This window comes from Cervus canadensis, chromosome 20, assembly GCF_019320065.1.
Source record: "Cervus canadensis isolate Bull #8, Minnesota chromosome 20, ASM1932006v1, whole genome shotgun sequence".
Classification (NCBI taxonomy): domain Eukaryota; kingdom Metazoa; phylum Chordata; class Mammalia; order Artiodactyla; family Cervidae; genus Cervus; species Cervus canadensis.
In genome coordinates, this window is record NC_057405.1 from 28,548,978 (window position 1) to 28,568,330 (window position 19,353).

At 42.5% G+C, this 19,353-nt stretch overlaps 1 protein-coding gene across 1 annotated transcript in view; it reads right to left on the reverse strand.

Annotated features, from left to right (window-relative positions):
* Positions 1-19,353, reverse strand: part of IMPG1 (interphotoreceptor matrix proteoglycan 1) — a 147,880-nt gene continuing 128,527 nt past the window's right edge. Inside the window, 4 exon segments of the mRNA XM_043439397.1 lie at positions 1-59; positions 62-77; positions 2,210-2,282; positions 7,094-7,256. Coding sequence (XP_043295332.1) covers positions 1-59; positions 62-77; positions 2,210-2,282; positions 7,094-7,256 — 311 coding nt within the window.

Genomic DNA, 19,353 nt, shown 5'->3' on the forward strand with positions numbered 1-19,353 from the left:
TTAATTTCCTTCCCAATCTTGATAGTTAAATTCTTCATATCCTATAGTCAGTAATTCAAATTTCTTTTCATGGTTACCTGGAAGAGAAATATTTTTAAGAGATTAAGAAATGCCACCCAAGGTCAAACCAGTGATTCATTCCAATATTACCTCTGCTGGTAGATGAGATAATATGCTTGTCATTTAGGATATATTCTTTGAAAGGTGGGCGATGTCTTTCCCCCAAATATCTCTAACTTTACAACCTACTGAGAATGTATTCAATTTCTTCCTAAACCTTCTCAGACTGAATTGGTATCTTGAAGCAGGGGTGGCAAATAGCTTGTGAATCAGTCACCATGTGCCCTTCCAACCATTATTATTCCAAACTGCTTCTTCATTGGAAATGTGGTTCTCGATTCTCCCTGGTCCTTCTGAATTCAGCTGGTGTACACTTCATCCTGGATATTTCATTATCAGATCCTGTGTCCTACTGTCATTTTATGGCCCAAGTCTGACCCTTTCCTGTCTTTTCAATGTTCTTTGTTTTAGGAAATAAAAATGGCACACATTATTCTTTGGACATATGAGATTATATACATGTGCACCCTTAGATATATGTGTGTGGTATGATGGCCTCAGCATCCTTCTTGGCTGTATATTGACTGTATGATGAGTTTCAGTTGCAAGCTTTGTTGCATTTGCTTCCATTTAGCACCACATACATATATATATATATACACATATATATGTACGTATATATATATATATAGAGAGAGAGAGAGAGGCCTCAGATAGACTGGACAGGACACTGGCTGATTAACACTCATTTTTACTGTAAAGATTAGGTATAATTTTTGAAAGTAGGTTATTTTAGGCTATAAATTCTCCAAGGTATTTTTTGAAAAGTTATTTTAAAAGCTCTTATGCTAACTTGATTATTAGATAATTTATTTCCCTTTGTAGAATAAAATTTTAGTCAAAAGATTGAATGGATGAGTATTTTTTTTCATTTATTTTTATTAGTTGGAGGCTAATTACTTTACAATATTGCAGTGGGTTTTGTCATACATTGACGTGAATCAGTCATGGAGTTACAAGTATTCCCCATCCCAATCCCCCCTCCCACCTCCCTCTCCACCCGATTCCTCTGGGTCTTCCCAGTGCACCAGGCCCGAGCACTTGTCTCATGCATCCAACCTGGGCTGGTGATCTGTTTCACCATAGATAATATAGATGCTGTTCTTTTGAAACATCCCACCCTCACCTTCTCCCACAGAGTTCAAAAGTCTGTTCTGTACTTCTGTGTCTCTTTTTCTGTTTTGCATATAGGGTTATCATTACCATCTTTCTAAATTCCATATATATGTGTTAGTATGCTGTAATGTTCTTTATCTTTCTGGCTTACTTCACTCTGTATAATGGGCTCCAGTTTCATCCATCTCATTAGAACTGATTCAAATGAATTCTTTTTAATGGCTGAGTAATATTCCATGGTGTATATGTACCACAGCTTCCTTATCCATTCATCGGCTGATGGGCATCTAGGTTGCTTCCATGTCCTGGCTATTATAAACAGTGCTGCGATGAACATTGGGCTGCACGTGTCTCTTTCAGATCTGGTTTCCTCAGTGTGTATGCCCAGAAGTGGGATTGCTGGGTCATATGGCAGTTCTATTTGAATGGATGAGTATTTTGAAAGAGACATCTAGAACACTGGAAGAAACCTTTATCTGAGGATGAATTTTTAGGAATTTTTGATGCTGCTCATTGTTCACAAATCATGTTTCTCCTACATATTTTTGTTTTAGCTGATGATTTGAAATAAAAAGACATTTCACATATGTATATGTATACATATATAATTACTCAACTCCATGTATATAAATAATGATTATGAAAAATTCAACCTTGTTGAAATGCATTTGATAAACTGCATGTGTATTTTTATAAGAAAAGGTTAGAAATATTATAATATGCTTTTTTTCCCCTGAAATCTTACTGTTTTGTCTACATATTTCAATTAGTGCCAGCCTCTATCTGTATCCTTTTTGTACCAGGAAATGCCTTTTTCCCTCTTAAAACACAAAATTAAAAAGCCTGGCAAATAAAGAAAAAGTGTTTTTTTCTTATCTCTATTTAAAATATGAGTCAGGCCCAGAAATATTTTTAATTTCCTTCAGAATTCCATTTCATCAATTAAAACCAACATATGAAAATACAGTCTTACCTTGTTATCTTGCTGATGTTGGAACTTTTTAACACCAGGTTCATACACTTGATTTTTAGATTGGTCTAGTGATCTACAAAAGAAAGCAAAAACAAGATATCCTGTTTCCTGGACTTACCAATATTAAGAGCAGCTACAGTTTTCTCATATAATGTTTTAAAATGATCGTAACAAGTGAAAATAGCATATTTTTGCAGGTGTCTTCCATTGGAGTTGGGGGAAACATGCTTCCTGCATTACCCACCCCCCGCCCCGAGTTTTGCCTTCCAGTTGGCTTACTATTCCATTGGCAGTGGTCTCAGTAGGATTGAACAAAGCTCATGGGAAAGGGTGATGTTTATCTTGCAAGAAGTGGGGTTATTTTTGAACTCAAATTCTGACCTGTGGTTGCTGAAAAACAACCCTGTAATAACATTTTGTTCATGCAATTTAAAAATATAATGCATTTAAAATTTTTATGTATATAGTTCCAGACTCTCATATTTACATGTCATATAATCTCTGATAATACTGTACACACGTTTTACACCTTGCTTTTTTTTTTTCTCTTTAAATTATGAGTATGGTATTTGTGAGATGTTTTCTGATGTATATTTATTTATCAGTAAACTCTTTGCCTTCTGTCAATATTCTGTCCAGTATAATTTCAGGGAACGGGGGAAGGAGGGAAACCCTGTCCCTGTCCTCGTGTTTGATTGGAAGAAGGTGGAAAACTGAGATGGGTGGTTTAAAGAGGATGAGTATCAAGTTCCTTGTTCCTTCTGACTCCAGCTAAGGTAGCAATTTTGGTTTGTATTTGCCCTAGCTGGGAAAATTGGAGGCTCCAAGAATACCAAGGATCAGGCAGATACTGGGGTCAGGACTAAGAGGTCACCGGTGAGGGGACCATGGGAATAGAAACTTCTCAAAGGATCTTGTAAGACAGAGAGCCACCTCGTTCCGCCATACATCTGGATACCACCTGGGAGGAGAGAGGGGAGTCGGGGCGGACCTGTGAGCTGGGCTGTATATCCCAAGCGAGCTGAGTCGGCTCAAATGAACTACTAATCAAATGAAGTTTTATAAACTAGATTGGAGTATATTAAACTCCAACCTCTCCCTCTCATATTTTCCCCCACACCTTCATTATCCAGTGGAGAAAGGGTTCAAAAGGGAGGTAGGAATATCTTCTAGAGGGAAAAAAAAATGGACCTTCCCCCACCCCACCCTATTTGAGGTATAGCATGTGAGTAAACTTATGATCTTGCTGTAATTAAAACATTCAGTCAGTTCAATTCAGTCGCTCAGTCGTGTCCGACTCTTTGTAACCCCATGAATCGCAGCATGCCAGGCCTCCCTGTCCATCACCAACTCCTGGAGTTTACTCAAACTCATGTCCATTGAGTCGGGGTGCCATTTCCTTCTCCAATGCATGCATGCATGCTAAGTCGCTTCAGCCGTGTCCGACTCTGTGCGACCCTATGGACAGCAGCCCTCCAGATTCCTCTGTCCATGGAATTCTCTAGGCAAGAATACGTCTTCTTCTCCAGAGGATATAATACTCAGGGCTTAATACTTCACATTTGAAAAGGGATCTTTTAATCAAGGAGTTGGAAAGAGTAGAATTGAAGGGATGTGGCAGATATCTCTTCTCCACCCCCCAAAGAAATTGAGTTTCTCTTCATTCTTCTTGTGTCCTTTCCTCCTACTCGCCTTCTCTCTCCCTCCCGTCCTATCTATTGGGCTTCCTCGGTGGCTCAGACAGTAAAGAATCTGCCTGCAGTATGGGAGACCTGGGTTTGATCCCCAGGTCAGGAAGATCCCCTGGAGAAGGAAATGGCAACCCACTCCAGTATTCTTGCCTGGAGAATCCCATGGACAGAGGAGCCTGGCAAGCTGCAGTCCACAGGGCCCTTTCTCTCTCCTTCCTATCTATTACCCAGCATCTAACATGGCAACGAGCACATGGGTACTCGAACGTGTTTGTTGAATTGAAGCGGTGCCAGGGGCACCTTGTCCCTGTGTAACTGCATTTTGGGGTCCATGTCAGCCCCCAGAGGCAGGCACAAGTGGAGGCAGTAGGCACAGCAAACCTTCATGACAGCTTTCCAGATCATCTCATGCTTTGCTCTGCTGACTTCATTTATAACCACCCAGAAAAGTGATCTTTCTTCCTCTAGAAGAAGGGTGACTAAAATTACAAATTGTGTAGCCATCTGAAACAGGAAATAAGGTTGATTAAAATAGAAATTATATTCATTGTTTGTAAAGGGCACGTGCAACCCCTTTCTCTTCCACATCTTATTGGGGCCTTGCTCATTCCTCTTTCTTCCTTTCCTCCCCCTTTCATTTTATGTTACATAGGTGAAATAGGAACATATTCACATAATTAAAAACTGTGGACCCCAAATCTGCTCCTCTCCATTGTTAAGTTTAATGACAGTTAAGTGAACCTATTAGTCCACATATTTGCTATGATTTTGAAAGCACATTGTATTTCCTTCCTGACCACTCGCCCAGTCCCCATCTCTCCGAGAGAGATAAGCTCATTTGATTGATGATTGTTGTTTATAATTTTATTGCTACTCTGTCTCTGGTATTCCTTTGGAAAAGGTATATGGATTCATTACATATTCTAATGTATTGTCTGTAGATTACAAGATAAAGTCAAGTATGTATCTGCTGATACTTTTTAAGCTGACCTGTCTCCATACTTAGAAATGTCTCTTATCAGTAGGCTTCCCTGGTAGCTCAGATGGTAGAGAATCTGCCTGCAATGCAGGGGCCCTGGGTTTGATCTCTGGGTTGGGAAGATCCCCTAGAGAAGGAAATGGCAACTCGCTCCTGTATTCTTGCCTGGAAAGTTCCATAGACAAAGGAGCCTGGCAGCTTAGTCGATGGGGTCACAAAGAGTTGGACACGACTGAGCGACTGTCACTAGAATGAATCATATAACACTGTGTGATTTGTGACTGACAAAATGGCAATGCCATATGGTTGAACCTAAAATACTTATAAGTACATGTTCCAGTTATTAATACATTACATAAATGGCATTTATTATCCTGAAATTTACTTTTTTCATTTAATGAAATGTCTTGCTCCTTTTCTACAGCAGTTCTAGTAGACTATCTTACTGCTTTTAATTGCCATATTCTACAATGAATATAACACCACACTATGGATTTAACTGATCCCCTACCGATATGCTGCATAATTGTTTCATGACTCAAAGCAATGATGCTGTGAACATTGCAAAGTGCAACTATTTTTGTAAGGATAATTGTCTAAAAGTAGAGTATCTTATTTAGAGTATTTAGAGTATCAAATTTAAAATATTGACAACTTTCTCTTGCAAAAAGGTCTTCCCATTTTTTCTACCGGTAATGCCTGATAGAACTAGTTCTTCCCTGATGTTATCTGCACTGGATGCTATTAACCTTCTTTTGGTAAACCTATGAGTAACGAATGATATCTCCATATTGGTTTTAGATTTCCCTACTTGTAGTGAGATTGGTTATCTTTTCCTATGCTTCATGGGTCATTTGGATATCTTCTATGAACTGTGTCTCTGTATTTTTTGCTCATTTTAATATTAGTATGTTACCTTTTATTGATGTGTAGGAGCTCTTATTAGTAGGGATATTCATCCTTTATCTATCAGTTGTAAATATTTTTCTCCCACCTCATTGCTTATCTGTTTATTTCATTTTTGGTGCCCTTGCCCCTGTGGAAATCCTCTTCTTAATGTCTTCCTGGATTGATGTTTTATTTAGGAAAAATTTTTTTCAAAGCCCAATTTGTAGAAATGTAGAAAAAAATTTCCTCATATTTTTTCAATTTTAGGTTTGAATCTTTGATGTTGATTTGTATGTGGTAATAAACTAATTTTAATTTATTTTTCTAAATGGAGGGCCAGTTTTACTCCATTGCTGTTAACTCTATACTTACCCGACTGATTTGAAATGCTTGTTAAAATAAATTTCCTGATATATAAGGTTTTGTTTGGGGCTTATATATGTTTTATTGATCTACTGTCTAGGTCTGTATCTATCTTAATGCTTTAAATATTATTATTTTATGTATTCCTATTTTATAGAGTGGCCTCCCCACCACTGTACTTCAAGATTTTCTCTTGTATATTTTTATTTCCAGAATGTCAAATTCCATAACGAATCCTGTCAGGGTTTTAACTGGGATTAACTCAGGGAAAATTGACAGCATCATTATAACCCCCCCCCTTATTTGAACAGATACTCTGTGTTTTGTGTTCTTTGTAATGATGTTTAATAAATGTCATTTCACATACCCCCCTGCGGCAACCCAGCAGGGGGGTTTTATTAGTCTCATTATCCAGTGAAAAAATTGAGGTTTAGAGAAGTTAAGAAATGTGTCTTGCTACTTGCTTAGTAAATTGCTGAGCCAATTGCTTCTTAACCCCTACTGGATAATGGTCTTTAAAACACTTGAAACTAACAGGGTATGTTTCATCAAGAAAAGGGCTAAATTTCTCTCCTTTCTTGTTGATTGTGCAAGCAGCTAGCCATGAGCCCCCCAGTGGGAAATCAGGGTAAGTGGCCATTAGTAGAAGGAAACTGATATAGGCTCATTTTTCTTCCCTAATTGGTCTTAAGGAAATCCTGTGGAAAGGTTGAGGACAAATGGTTCTCAAAGTGTGGTCCTTGGCCCAGCAGCAGCCATGCCTGGGCCCTAGCCAGAGTAGTGAACCAGAAACAGCCTCGCATGGCCCAGCCGTGGGTGTTTTCACAAGTACTTCTCTGACACAGTCTCGCTGAAGTTTAAGAGTCATGGTCTAAGGGACCATGTGAAGACATGCTAATGATGGGTGTCTCAGAAGCCTAAGGAGTGAATCCTCGGGTCTCAGTGCCGAGATGCTGGCCTCACCTGCACGGTGATCCCTTCCCCGGGATGTCTTCACAGTCTATGGGAGCACAAGGGCCTGGGTCCCCCGACTGACAGCGACACTCAGCTTCCTCAGTCCACTCATTCCGCACACACCGGGCGAATTCGCCGCAGGCCAGGAATTTGCAGGGATCTGCTTGATCCGCTGTAGAAAAAAAAAATAGGGTATATTTTATTGATGCGTGGATGCCTGAGCAGTGGAACCAGCAGAAGTCAAGATAGAAGATCAAATAGGTTTGCCATCACCCCACTTTGACGTGAGTGGTACAGGAGTGAGAACAGAGTACAGTGAAAAGAGAACCAAGCATTTCTATATCTTTAATGAGTGAGTTTACAGACACAGGGGATGACATATTCGGTGTGCATCAGAATCAGCTAGAGGCCTGGTTGAATGTCAGACTCCTGAGCCCCACCATCACAATTTCTGATGCAGGAGGTTTAGAGACCAAGAATTTGTGTGTCTAAGGCACTAACAAACAAGAGGGAGACTTCTCTGGCAGTCCAGTGGCTGAGACTGCTTTCCAATTAAGGCGGTACAGGTTCGATCCCCAGTCAGGGAACTAAGGTCCCCACAACCTCATGGCCAAAGCAAGCAACCAACCAAACAAAAAACCCCCAAAGACCCACAAAAAAACAAAAGCAATAATGTAACAAATTCAACAAGGACTTTAAAAATGGTCCACATTAAAAAAAAAATCTTAAGAAAAAAGCGAGCAGAACATTTAAAAAATTCTCTAATGTAGATGATGTTAATGTATCTGACCCGGGGAGCACATTTTGACAACCACCTCATTAGAGAATTAAATTTTTTTTCCCTGGGTGTATATCTGGAAAAGACAGAAACTCTAAATTCAAAAAGATACACCCAGCCCAGTGTTCATAGCAACACTATGTTTAGTAGCCAAGACATGGAAACAACCTAAATGTCCATCAACAGAGGAACGAATAAGGAAGGTGTGGTACATATATATACATAGCCGCAGCATGCATGGACCCAGAGATTATCACACTAAGTGACGTAATCAGAGAGAGAGACAAATATCATAGAGTATCACTTATGTGTGGAGTCTTAAAAAAAAATGATATGAGTAAATTTAGTTACAAAACAGAAATAGACTCACAGCCACAACAAACTATGGTTACCAACAGGGAAGGGAATGGGGAGGAATAAACTGGGAGTTTGAAATTAACAGATACACACTAGTACATATAAAATAGATTAACAACAAGGTACTGTATGGCACAGGGAACTATATTCAATACATTGTAATAACCTATTATAGAAAAATCTGAAAGGAAAACATACCTGTATATTGTATGTATGTGTAACTGAATCACTTTGCTGGACACACGAAACACTACAGATCGATTATATTTCAATAAAATTCTTTTTTTTTTTTTGGTTAGGATTTTTTTAAGGCAAACATTTTCTGCAGCGATTAGCTGGTAAACACATATTTAAGATCAGGGTTACCTTTTAAAGTGGTAGTCAGTCATTTTTATGGGTAGTTTCAAGAACTTCCTGGTTTGAAAATCTCTTTCAGTCTCTTGCCGATCCCTAGGGGTTCTTTTCTTTGAAAAAGTCAAAGACCTCAGGTCTTTCTTTGTTTTGTTTTTAGTCATCAACTGTTCTTTTTCACTCTATTAATTCTGTAGGATTGCCTCAAAATCTTCATCAAGTGGATTACAAATCAACAGACAATTATAAATCTCAGACTATTTAGCTCTGGGAGAATCATGGCCCCTTCTAGACACGTCCTTGTCTTTTTGGAGTTGAGCACATCTTGCCGTCCAGGGGAGAAGTGAAAGGCCAGGATCATCACATGCTGATGGGAGAACCACAGCAGGCCACTGGTCCCCAGACCACTGTTTCTGCCTAGAAGGGTTTCCATTGAATTGCATCAGCTATTTACCCTTCAGATTATTTCAATAAGCACCTATCATGTGTTAGGAACTAGTGAAGTGAAAGTCACTCAGTCATGTCATACTCTGAGACCCCATGGACTGTAGCCTGCCAGACTCCTCTGTCCACGGAATTCTCCAGGCCAGAATAGGAGTGGGTAGCCTGTTCCCTTCTCCAGGGGATCTTCCCAACCCAGGGAGCGAACCCAGGTCTCCCGCATTGCAGATGGATTTTTTTCACCATCTGAGCCACCAGGGAACCCAAGAATACAGGAGCGGGTAGCCTATACCTTCTCTGGTGGATCTTCCCAACCCAGGAATTGAGGCAGGGTCTCCTGCATTGTAGGCGGATACTTTACCAGCTAAGCTACCGGGGAAGCCGGTTAGGGACTAGGGGACAGGCAATCCGGTATGAAGCCCCGCTTTCAAGAAGCCGAGGGGGCACAGTATAACACATACACAGATGCTTCTATGCAAGAAGCCAAGTGTCTGGTCTGGTATAAGAACTCTAACCACAAGGATACATTAGAGACAAGGGGGCCAGATTGTTGGACCCTGTGTCTAACGTGGATTGCATTTGGATGTGCAAAGACTAGGAAAGGAATTTGAACTGGATCCAGCATAAGCAGAGGCATGGAGGTGGGAGAGCAATAGGCAAGCCCAGCGTGGTGGGAGCAGAGACTCGTGGACGGAAAGGAAGGGAATTGAGCCTGGAGAGGTAAGTTCAGGCCAAGCTCTGGTAGGGCTTGAATGCCGGGCTAAAGACTTTGGACTTGACAGGAGGTGAGGGCCATGGAGGATCTGTGGGCAGGGGAGGGCTGTAATCAGACTTGTGATTTATGTACACAGATCTCAGCAGTCTCAGAGTTAGGATCGTTTCAGTGATCGTCTGAGCTAGTATTTCCCAAGCGGGAACATTTGCAGAACTCAAATTCAGTCGGGTTTAATGTTTTATAGGGCTTCCCAGGTGGTGCTAGTGGTAGCGAGTCCACCTGCCAATGCAGGTAGATGTAAGAGATGTGGGCTGGATCCCTGATCTGGGAAGCTCCCCTGGAGGAGGGCATGGCAACCCACTCCAGTATTCTGGCCTGGAGAATCCCATGGACAGAGGAGACTCGGGGGATACAGTCCCTCGGGCTGCACAGAGTCGGACACGACTGAAGTGACTTAGTACACACACATACTAAAAGTAGGCTTGGTGGCTAGTTTTTTTTTTTTTTAATGCTAGACAAAATAAACATAACGGGTTTCTCTTTCCCCTGGACTTTGACTCCAGCTACACTCCCCTCTCTTTTTCCTTCTAAGCCTGTCAGAGTCACTGATAAGCTAATGTCTACTGCGCATCTTCAAGTGAAGGCTGCCGTCAGATGCTTTGCCAAGGTTACTGACCACACAGAAGCCCTGCGTGTGGGTGTGGGCAGCTTGTGGGATGAGAATTCCATTGACCCTCATGTTCACTCCTGATCCAGTGACTCCTTGTGGTGGAAAAAGAGAGCGAGGGAGGTTAGTGAGACCAGTCCAATAGGCAGGCGAGAGCAGCTCCTTGAAAACATATTTTTGGGTCTCCCAGCAAGATAGACCTGCTAGATATTTACTTAAAGTTGTATTTTTCTGCAACTTGAGGTTTCCTGTGGACCAAGAGCCCTGAGTAAAGCGAACAGTTTCCCTGCCTCACATTTCCTAAAGCCGGCCACATAAAGCAATCTTTGCCACTGTTTAGGAAAGAACTCACATTTACCCTGACAACCCAGGTGATTCACATCCGGGGTCTGGCTTAATAAATAACAGCTGTCAGCAGCTTGACACCCAGGCCTGCAGTCCTGAAGGCAGAGGCCGCAAGGGAATAGTGGAGTTCCCCACTGCCCTCTTTGCTGTGGAGAAACAGATTTAACTTGGGAAGGAGACTGAATGCACAGAGCCCGACCCTCTGAAAAAGGAATAGAAAATGTGGGATAGCCACACGAGTTTCTGTTTTAAAAAATGTTTCTGTTTTACCAATATTCCCTTCAGCCCAGCCGAGCATAGGCTATGCATCAGTAAAACTGAACAGAACATAGTAAGGCAGAAATCGAGAAATGAATTTATCCACATTTGGGGGCCCTGGATTGTGTAAATCTGAAGAACAAATGCACCTAGTTTATAGAGTACTTGCTTTTCCTATGTCATTTTTTGGGGGACTAGCCTACAGAGCAGTGGCTTCCAGGTGGCACTAGTGGTAAAGAACCCACCTGTCAATGCAGGACATATAAGAGACATGGGTTCGATCCCTGGGTCGGAAAAGATCCCCTGGAGAAGGGCATGGCAACCCACTCCAGTATTCTTGCCTGGAAAATCCCATGGACAGATGGAACCTGGCAGGCTACAGTCCGTAGGGTCACACAGAGTCGATCACGACTGAAGTGACTTAGCATGCATGCATGCATGCAGAGCAGTAGGCTTGCATTTTAAAGGTCTTGACAAGCATTCCCAAGCGCTGACTGAGGAAGGTTGTCTTTCAACTCTACATCATGTAATCAAAACACATTTAGTGAACAGTCCCTGCTGCCTGCAGGGGACACTTGGAAGCACTTTACAGTTAAAGCTAAAAAGATTATGATCCAGGTCATCAAGCAGTTTATAAATTCATAGGTCCCTGATGGTCCAAGACTGTCTTTTACAAACCCTCTGTTACGGATCCCAAAGATACTCTACTCATCTGCTCAAGCTTGAAAACAGACTCTCCCTTCGTGCCAGCCCCTGAGGGTCTCAGGCCCACGTGTCACTAACTCTGGATCATTGCACTCACACGCCTCCCCCTAGAACATCCTGTCACTTGTCCCAAATCCTTGGGTCTGGGTATTGATCCCTATCCGCCCTGTACTTCATCATTCTTTACCATTTCATCATCCTCTTGCCTTGCGCTGTCCTAACACTCAAGTGTTTGACAGGAGGTGAGGCATCTCCTTTGATAGGGTTCTGATCTAGGGCAGGATTTCAGCTCAGGGTGGCTGAAACCTAGGCTTCTTGGGGCTGGTCCCGGCGGAGGGCCTGTTAGGCCTTTACTGGGGACTTTTTTTTTTTTTGATGCGATGAAATCTAGTGATCGCTAGGTGGCGCTCAATAGCAAAAGAAGTAGAAATAGATGGAATGAAATTATATTGTTAATATGAGTCCGAACTGATTTACGTCTCCCTAAAAAACTGCGGAGAAGAACTAAGGAGACTCTTGATGAAAGTGAAAGAGAAGGGTGAAAACGTTGGCTTAAAACTCAACATTCAGAAAACTAAGATCATGGCATCCGGTCCCATCACTTCATGGCAAATAGATGGGGAAACAATGGAAATAGTGACAAACTTTATTTTTTCGGGCTCCAAAATCACTGCAGATGGTGACTGTAGCCATGAAATTAAAAGATGCTTACTCCTTGGAAGAAAAGCTATGACCAACCTAGATAGCATATTAAAAAGCAGAGACATTACTTTGCCAACAAAGGTCCGTCTAGTCAAGGCTATGGTTTTTCTAGTAGTCGTGTATGGATGTAAGAGTTGGACTCTAAAGAGAGCTGAGCACCGGCTTTTGAACTGTGGTGTTGGATAAGACTCTTGAGAGCCCCTTGGACTGCAAGGAGATCCAACCAGTCCATCCTAAAGGAAATCAGTCCTGGGTGTTCTTTGGAAGGACTGATGCTGAAGCTGAAACTCCAATCCTTTGGCCACCTCATGCGAACTGACTCCTTGGAAAAGACCCTGATGCTGGGAAAGATTGAATGCAGGAGGAGAAGGGGACGACAGAGGATGAGATGGTTGGATGGCATCACCAACTCAATGGACATGGGTTTGAGTAAACTCCGGGAGTTGGTGATGGACAGGGAGGCCTGGCGGTGCTGCAGTCTATGGGGTCGCATAGAGCTGGACACGACTGAGCGACTGAACTGAACTGAAAAACTGCAGTGCTGAGCGCACTGGTGGAGGGAGGCGAGGTCCGTCAGGAATCAGGCAGTGGGAGGAGCAGCTCCAGAGGACCAGTGATAGAGCCATTAGGACTTTGATCACTGCAGCAGATCTGGCCTGGCTGGCTGGAGGATATATTGCAAACTCCTGGCTCATCTTTTCCTGTTTCAGAGAGGCAGAGCCAGGGCTCTGGAGTTCCCAGGAGGCTGAGACCAAGTCTGAAAGGAGCGGAAAGCAGGGGCCGCTTCATCCCAAATCACGGAGGCTTGGCAGTCCCGGTTTTGTTGGTGGGGGAGGAGAGGTGTCATTCCTTTGCTTGGGGCATCAGAGGATGACAGACTCACACATCCCCATCTGTATAATCTGAGGGGCACTGGACACACAGTTTTGACCACCATACTTTTACGAACTTAAGAACGTGGTTTAAATTCTTTGAAATCAAAAGAAAAAAATTAATATAATGCAGCCTGGATTATATGTGTCTCTATACCACTGCAGATAGGATATATAATTTAAATATTAATTAATTTAATGTTTAAAATTAACATGCATGAAGCAAAGGGTCTGGAGCCCAGGGAATCATTAGGCAGCCTGGTCTTCTGACTGCTCCTTCTTAAGGCGTTCGTCTCGATTCAGATTCAGTGCTTGGTGCTGAGTGCTTAGTCATTTGAATAACTATGGCGCCCTTCTGGGGTGCATCTGAGATATAATGCAGACGCTTCACCTTCCACACATGTGCATCTGGCTTATTTTCCTAAATCCTGAGGACTTTGTGGGCTTGGCTTCGCGTGCTGTGGAGTTAACCTGCTCATCCTTGCTGTCAACGCCCAAGCATCCTGGCGAGAACTGGCTCCTAGCAATTGTCTGTGGCCTTGGAATGTGGGTTAGCATCTTTGAGTCCCATTTCTTCCCTCTATAAAAGGAGGTATTTAAAGCAGGTGATCACTAATATTCCTCCAGCTCAAATATAATAAATCTCCCATTTGAAGTGTCCTATGGGAACAAAGGCAGCAGGAGATGTAGCCAGGCTCCAGAATTGTTATTCAGGTCAGTGACTAAAAGAACTTAAAAAAAAACCAGCTACATTTAAGTTCATATTTATCATTTTATTATTATTTTATTATTGGCAAAAAATGTTTTGCTTATGACTTATTGCTGAAGGGTAGGATTAAGAATAATTATTCAGTGATACACAAGACCATGCATGTGGTTGTTGGAGCATACACTCCAAGTTTGTGGAATTGAGTCAATCACTCATGGGACTTTTTCCTGGCTTGAAGGGGCATGCGATAAGAAGCTTGGGTTTCAATTCAATTTTCTACCATTCTCAAGAACAACCACCACAACCTGTTTATAGTAGGCTTTCAGGAACACTTCCAAGGCAAACACATGTAGCTTAACCTAGATGAGAGGTTGAAGAATGATCTCTGCTCTCAGTCATTTTTTATATTTGCCAAACCGAGGGGTTCTGGGTGCATGGATCTTAGGGCCTGAGTGTCCCAGGATAGATGGGGACCCTGACAGCAGGATGGGAGGTGGCCCCCTCGTTTGCATTAAGAGTTAGATGAGGGGCCCTGCAAGCTTCTTAAGGAAGCTCCATGGGGTTGTTGGGGGTGGGTTGAGGGCACAGGTCAAAACTCTGGAGTGGGCAAAAGCTGTCTGGTAGTCCAGTAGGCATTGTAGTTCCCTAGTGGAAGCAGGTGTTAACAGAAAAACCCCTGCGATGGCAGCACAGGGGACACAGGAGACACAGCGTCACACCAGGAGACACAGCCAGAGACAGAGATGGGGGAGGCTGGGGAGAGCCTCCTGGGGGAGAGTCCCTGAGGCTGCCCCAGCTGGGAAGGGACAGTTCCAGCAGAGACAACAGAATGTAGAAAGGGAAGTTCAGGACTTTTGTTTCTGAGAATAAATAAATAAATAAATAAATATAATTTTTGTATGCTACAATATGACAAAATATTGTAGGAAATTTCACTTGGTGAAATGTAGAACCTAATAGTTCGTTTAGGTTTCATTAGACTGAAGTGTGTTGTCACTTTTTCTAAGCAGGTTAAACACTTGGCATACGGCCAGTGGTTGTGGTTATTTAGTTGCTAAGGCATAATCTGACTCTTTGCGACCCCATGGACTGTAGCCGGTTAGGCTCCTCCGTCCATGGGATTTCCCAGGCAAGAATGCTGGAGTGGGTTGCCATTTCCTACTCCAGTATACCAGTATGAGGAGGCTTAATAAGATTCCTTTTCACAAAGAGGCAGTAGGTAGAGTTGGGGGAGGTACACAAAACTGCCTTTGAATTCAGTTCCAGCCCTTGGTGACTGTGTAAAAGTAAAACACGTTACTTATACTTTTAGGAAACACAGTTTCTTCAACTATGGAATGGGGGGAAATAACTTTGTGTAGTTATTTATTAAGTTTAAAAAATAGTGTTAATTAACAGCAATTACCATTTTTATGAGTGACAACTACCACCTTCGCAGAGCTGGTGACTAAGTGTGAGTCTTACAAATTATGCACTTTCCAGAGAAAATGAGCGCTGACCCACATTCTGGCTGGAAGCGTCTTGGATGCCAGACTGTAATTAATTTCAATGTTTACCACTTACCAGCCTTGAGGTCTGCCTGTTTTTAAGGAAGATTTTTAGGAATTCAAGAAGAGAAGTTAGAATAAGTTATATGGAGTTTTGCATTTTTGAAATCTTCAACCTGCACAGCTAACTGGCATAAAAGCCCTACATGCTTCTGAAGAATTTTCATAGCAGCTTAAATGAAAGACGACCCTAGTGGCCGGGGATGCCACCAGAATACTGAGCAAGCCATGATTTATTCAGCTTCTCAGTTGATGAATCAGATGGTTCTAACATTGGTTTATACTTTTTATATCACAGATTCATTTATTCAGGGAGTTTCAAAAGGTGAAAGGCAAACCGCACGCCGTACCAACAGTGTGTGGCTTCTCCTACCTGCCTGCATCTCTGAGATGCTCTCTGCCCTAACCACTGCTGACCCTCCTTTAGAGGATGGAGCCCCGCGTCCTGGTGGTGATCTGAATGTGGAATGAGACTCACCTGGAAATCTCCAGAGGGTTTTCAAAACCTCTCTTTCTTCTCTTTAGTCCCCAAGTAGTAAAGGAAGAATATTCCCCCCTCCCAGAACTGCTACCCCAATCCACTTTCCACCCTGACATTAGGCCAAAAGAAAAGAAAAAGACCTGATTGGGTTTTATTTCGAATTTTGCAAATGCACCTAAATAATTGGTCTGTCTGGGCATTGCCTATAAATACATTAAAATTAGGGCACAGAAAAGAAATGCTACATCCTCTCACTGTTAAGCTGTCTGGGACTGTTAAGCTCAACACATCTTTACGCAGGCTTCCTTCCTTGACCTGTCTTTCCTTAGTGTGAAACCGAGAAGGACCCTGTGGGGCTCCTGGCCACAGAAACTTTTCTGTGTCCCCCATTTCTTGTAGGGAACAGACTCCAGCCTCCATGACCTTCCCTGAGTTTCCAAGGGCAGATTCGAACAGTTGCTAATCGTGGAAGGGAAGGGATACTGACTGTCTTGGGAGGAGCTGCCAAGAATCAATAGTGTAGCCTTCAGGCAGGGTCCTGGTTCCGCCTCAAGGGATACACAGAACACTATCTTTTGAGATCTTTATAGAACTCAACGGGCATGAGTTTGAGCAAGCTCTGGGAGTTGGTGATGGACAGGGAAGCCTGGCGTGCTGCAGTCCATGGGGGTGCAAAGAGTTGGTCACGACTGAGTGACTGAACAGCAACAATAGAACTAAAACCCCAAATAAATAGAAGATATTAGCTTTCTTCATTTCAGGGAAGGCCACCTGAGAAAGGAGTGGTGCCCTGCACACACCCTAGTCTTATCAGCAAATCCATACTTGAACCACTGCTATAAAACTCCTTACCAAATCCCACCAGGCTGGTACACACGGTTTTGAGGGGCATGAATCCACTGTGTCCCCCTTTGCCTGGCAAAGCAAGAAAGCAATCCTTTTCTGCCTCACATGAAACTCTTGTCTCTCAGATTTCATTTGGCACCAGCGCACGGAGGCCAAATTTTTGGCATCAAGAGTAAGACTTCAGAAAACTTGCAAATTCTTCCTCTGTCTGTTTGAGATGGAAATCTCTTTAAAGCTTCTTGCCAGAATTTGGACTCCTGACTTTCTGCAGGACCTGGGAGCCACCCCTTTGAAATGTAATCATCAAGGAAGATAGCACCTGCTACCTTCCAGTATCTGTGGGAGGGTTGGAGCCTTGCTCCAAGTTGTAAGACAGGAGGTGGACAGGGCATGTTGACTTTCTCATTTTCTATATCATTGCAATCTTACAGAAATGTGGCCTCTGCTCCTGCTACCCCACTAGATTGCTTTTGCAGAGGACTCTAACGACCTATGACCGGTCAGCTTAAAGGAACTTCATCTGCTCTTCACTCACCAAATGCATCCTTTCAATAATGTCCTCACCCAGGCCTCCAGACGCCTGCTTCATAGGTTAGAGGTCAATTCACCTAATATCCATTTCTATAAAACTGGTTTCCCCAAAAATGTTTTCTGGAATATTTTTCTATCTTTAAGGCATTTTATTAATTTTGCCCTTCATCTTTTAAAAATGAGTTACTTTCTGTGTCCCTTGTAACTATTTATAGATTTTTAACAAGTATTTTCTAAACTTTCAGCATTTTATCAATGACAAACTCTATGTGTTTTTACTTTATAGTCTTGGGAAGGCTTTAAGCACTTAGCTTGAAGACTTTCACACATTTTTTTAAAAGGTTAACTTTAAAAATCCATAAATCATGGGGGCTGGAAAAAGGAAGAAAGAACAGAAAAATGGGCCCCAGAGAAGATGCAAATAGATTGAACAGGGGTTGTTAGACAACCTGACTTTAACTGAGCTGCTGTAAGCAGATAGGATGGGGTTCCCGGGAGATAGAACCAGGCATGGCTTTATTGACATAAGAGAAGCCACTTTGGCCTAAGCTACTTTGTGATCTAAGCCAGGCTACAATGTTTGCCCTTGAATGGTTTTCAGTAATTAATCTTAAGGGAACAAAAGAAGGCATAAACAAACAACAAGAGAAATAAGAAAGATAACATAATAGTTATAAAGTTACAAACCTATAGGAAAGATAACATATCGTTGTTATGTTATCATAACAGACTCCCAGTTCTGTTTCAGTGGTAAAGATTAGCCTGAAGGTTCAACCTCCAGGTCACCTGGAACCTGAGGGAAGATGATGTTGACCTTTTCTGACCCTGGTGACTTCCATCAACTAAAGTTCTGACTCTGTTAACCTTTGCCCGAGTTTTATCCTTAATTCTTTTCTTCTCAAGTCCCTCATGAATATGCACGTACCTTTAGCTTAAAACTTCCCCAATTTTGCTGTTGGGGAGACACTGCTTTGGGAAGGATCCATGGGGTTCTCCTTGCTGCAAGTAATACATCCTTCCTTCTCCTGCTCTTTGGCTGGGTTGTGTTATTTAGCTAGACACCCACCAAGAGGGAAATCTTGTGTTTGGGGTAACACTGCCTCATCCTTGCCTCCCCTTCCTTCTATGCTGAGCATCTTTACTTTGTATCCAAAGCTGCTTTCACAGTGGGAGAAGTACCCTGCCACTCTTAGGAATCTCTTTATTTTCCTCCTGCCCTTTCTAGAGGAGCCCCACCCGGAAACTGAGCTGGACACTGTGGGGTTCCTGGACATGGAAGCCTCTCTGTGTTCCCTGTTTCTTTTTTATTGGAAACAGAGTCTAGTCTCCATGACCTTGCCTGAACTCCAAAGGGCAGATTCAATCAGTTCAGTTCAGTCCATCAGTCGTGTCCAACTCTGCAACCCCATGGACTGCAGCACACCAGGCTTCCCTGTCCATCACCAGCTTTTGGAGATTGCTAAAACTCATGTCCATCAAGTCGGTGATGCCATCCAACCATCTCATCCTCTGTTGTCCCCTTCTCCTCCCGCCTTCACTCTTTCCCAGGATCAGGGTCTTTTCAAATGAGTCAGTTCTTTGCATCAGGTGGCCAAAGTATTGGAGTTTCAGCTTCAGCATTAGTCCTTCCAATGAATATTCAGGGCTGATTTCCTCTAGGATAGACTGGTTGGATCTCCTTGCAGTCCAAGGGACTCTCAAGAGTCTTCTCCAACACCATAGTTCAAAAACACTGTTCTTTGGTGCTCAGCTTTCTTTATGGTTCAACTCTCACATCCATATATGACTACTGGAAAAACCATAGCATTGACTAGATGGACCTTTGCTGGCAAAGTAATGTGTCTGCTTTTTAATATGCTGTCTAGGTTGGTCATAGCTTTTCTTCCAAGGAGCCAGCATCTTTTAATTTCCTGGCTGCAGTCACCATCTGCAGTGATTTTGGAGCCCCCCAAAATAAATTCTAT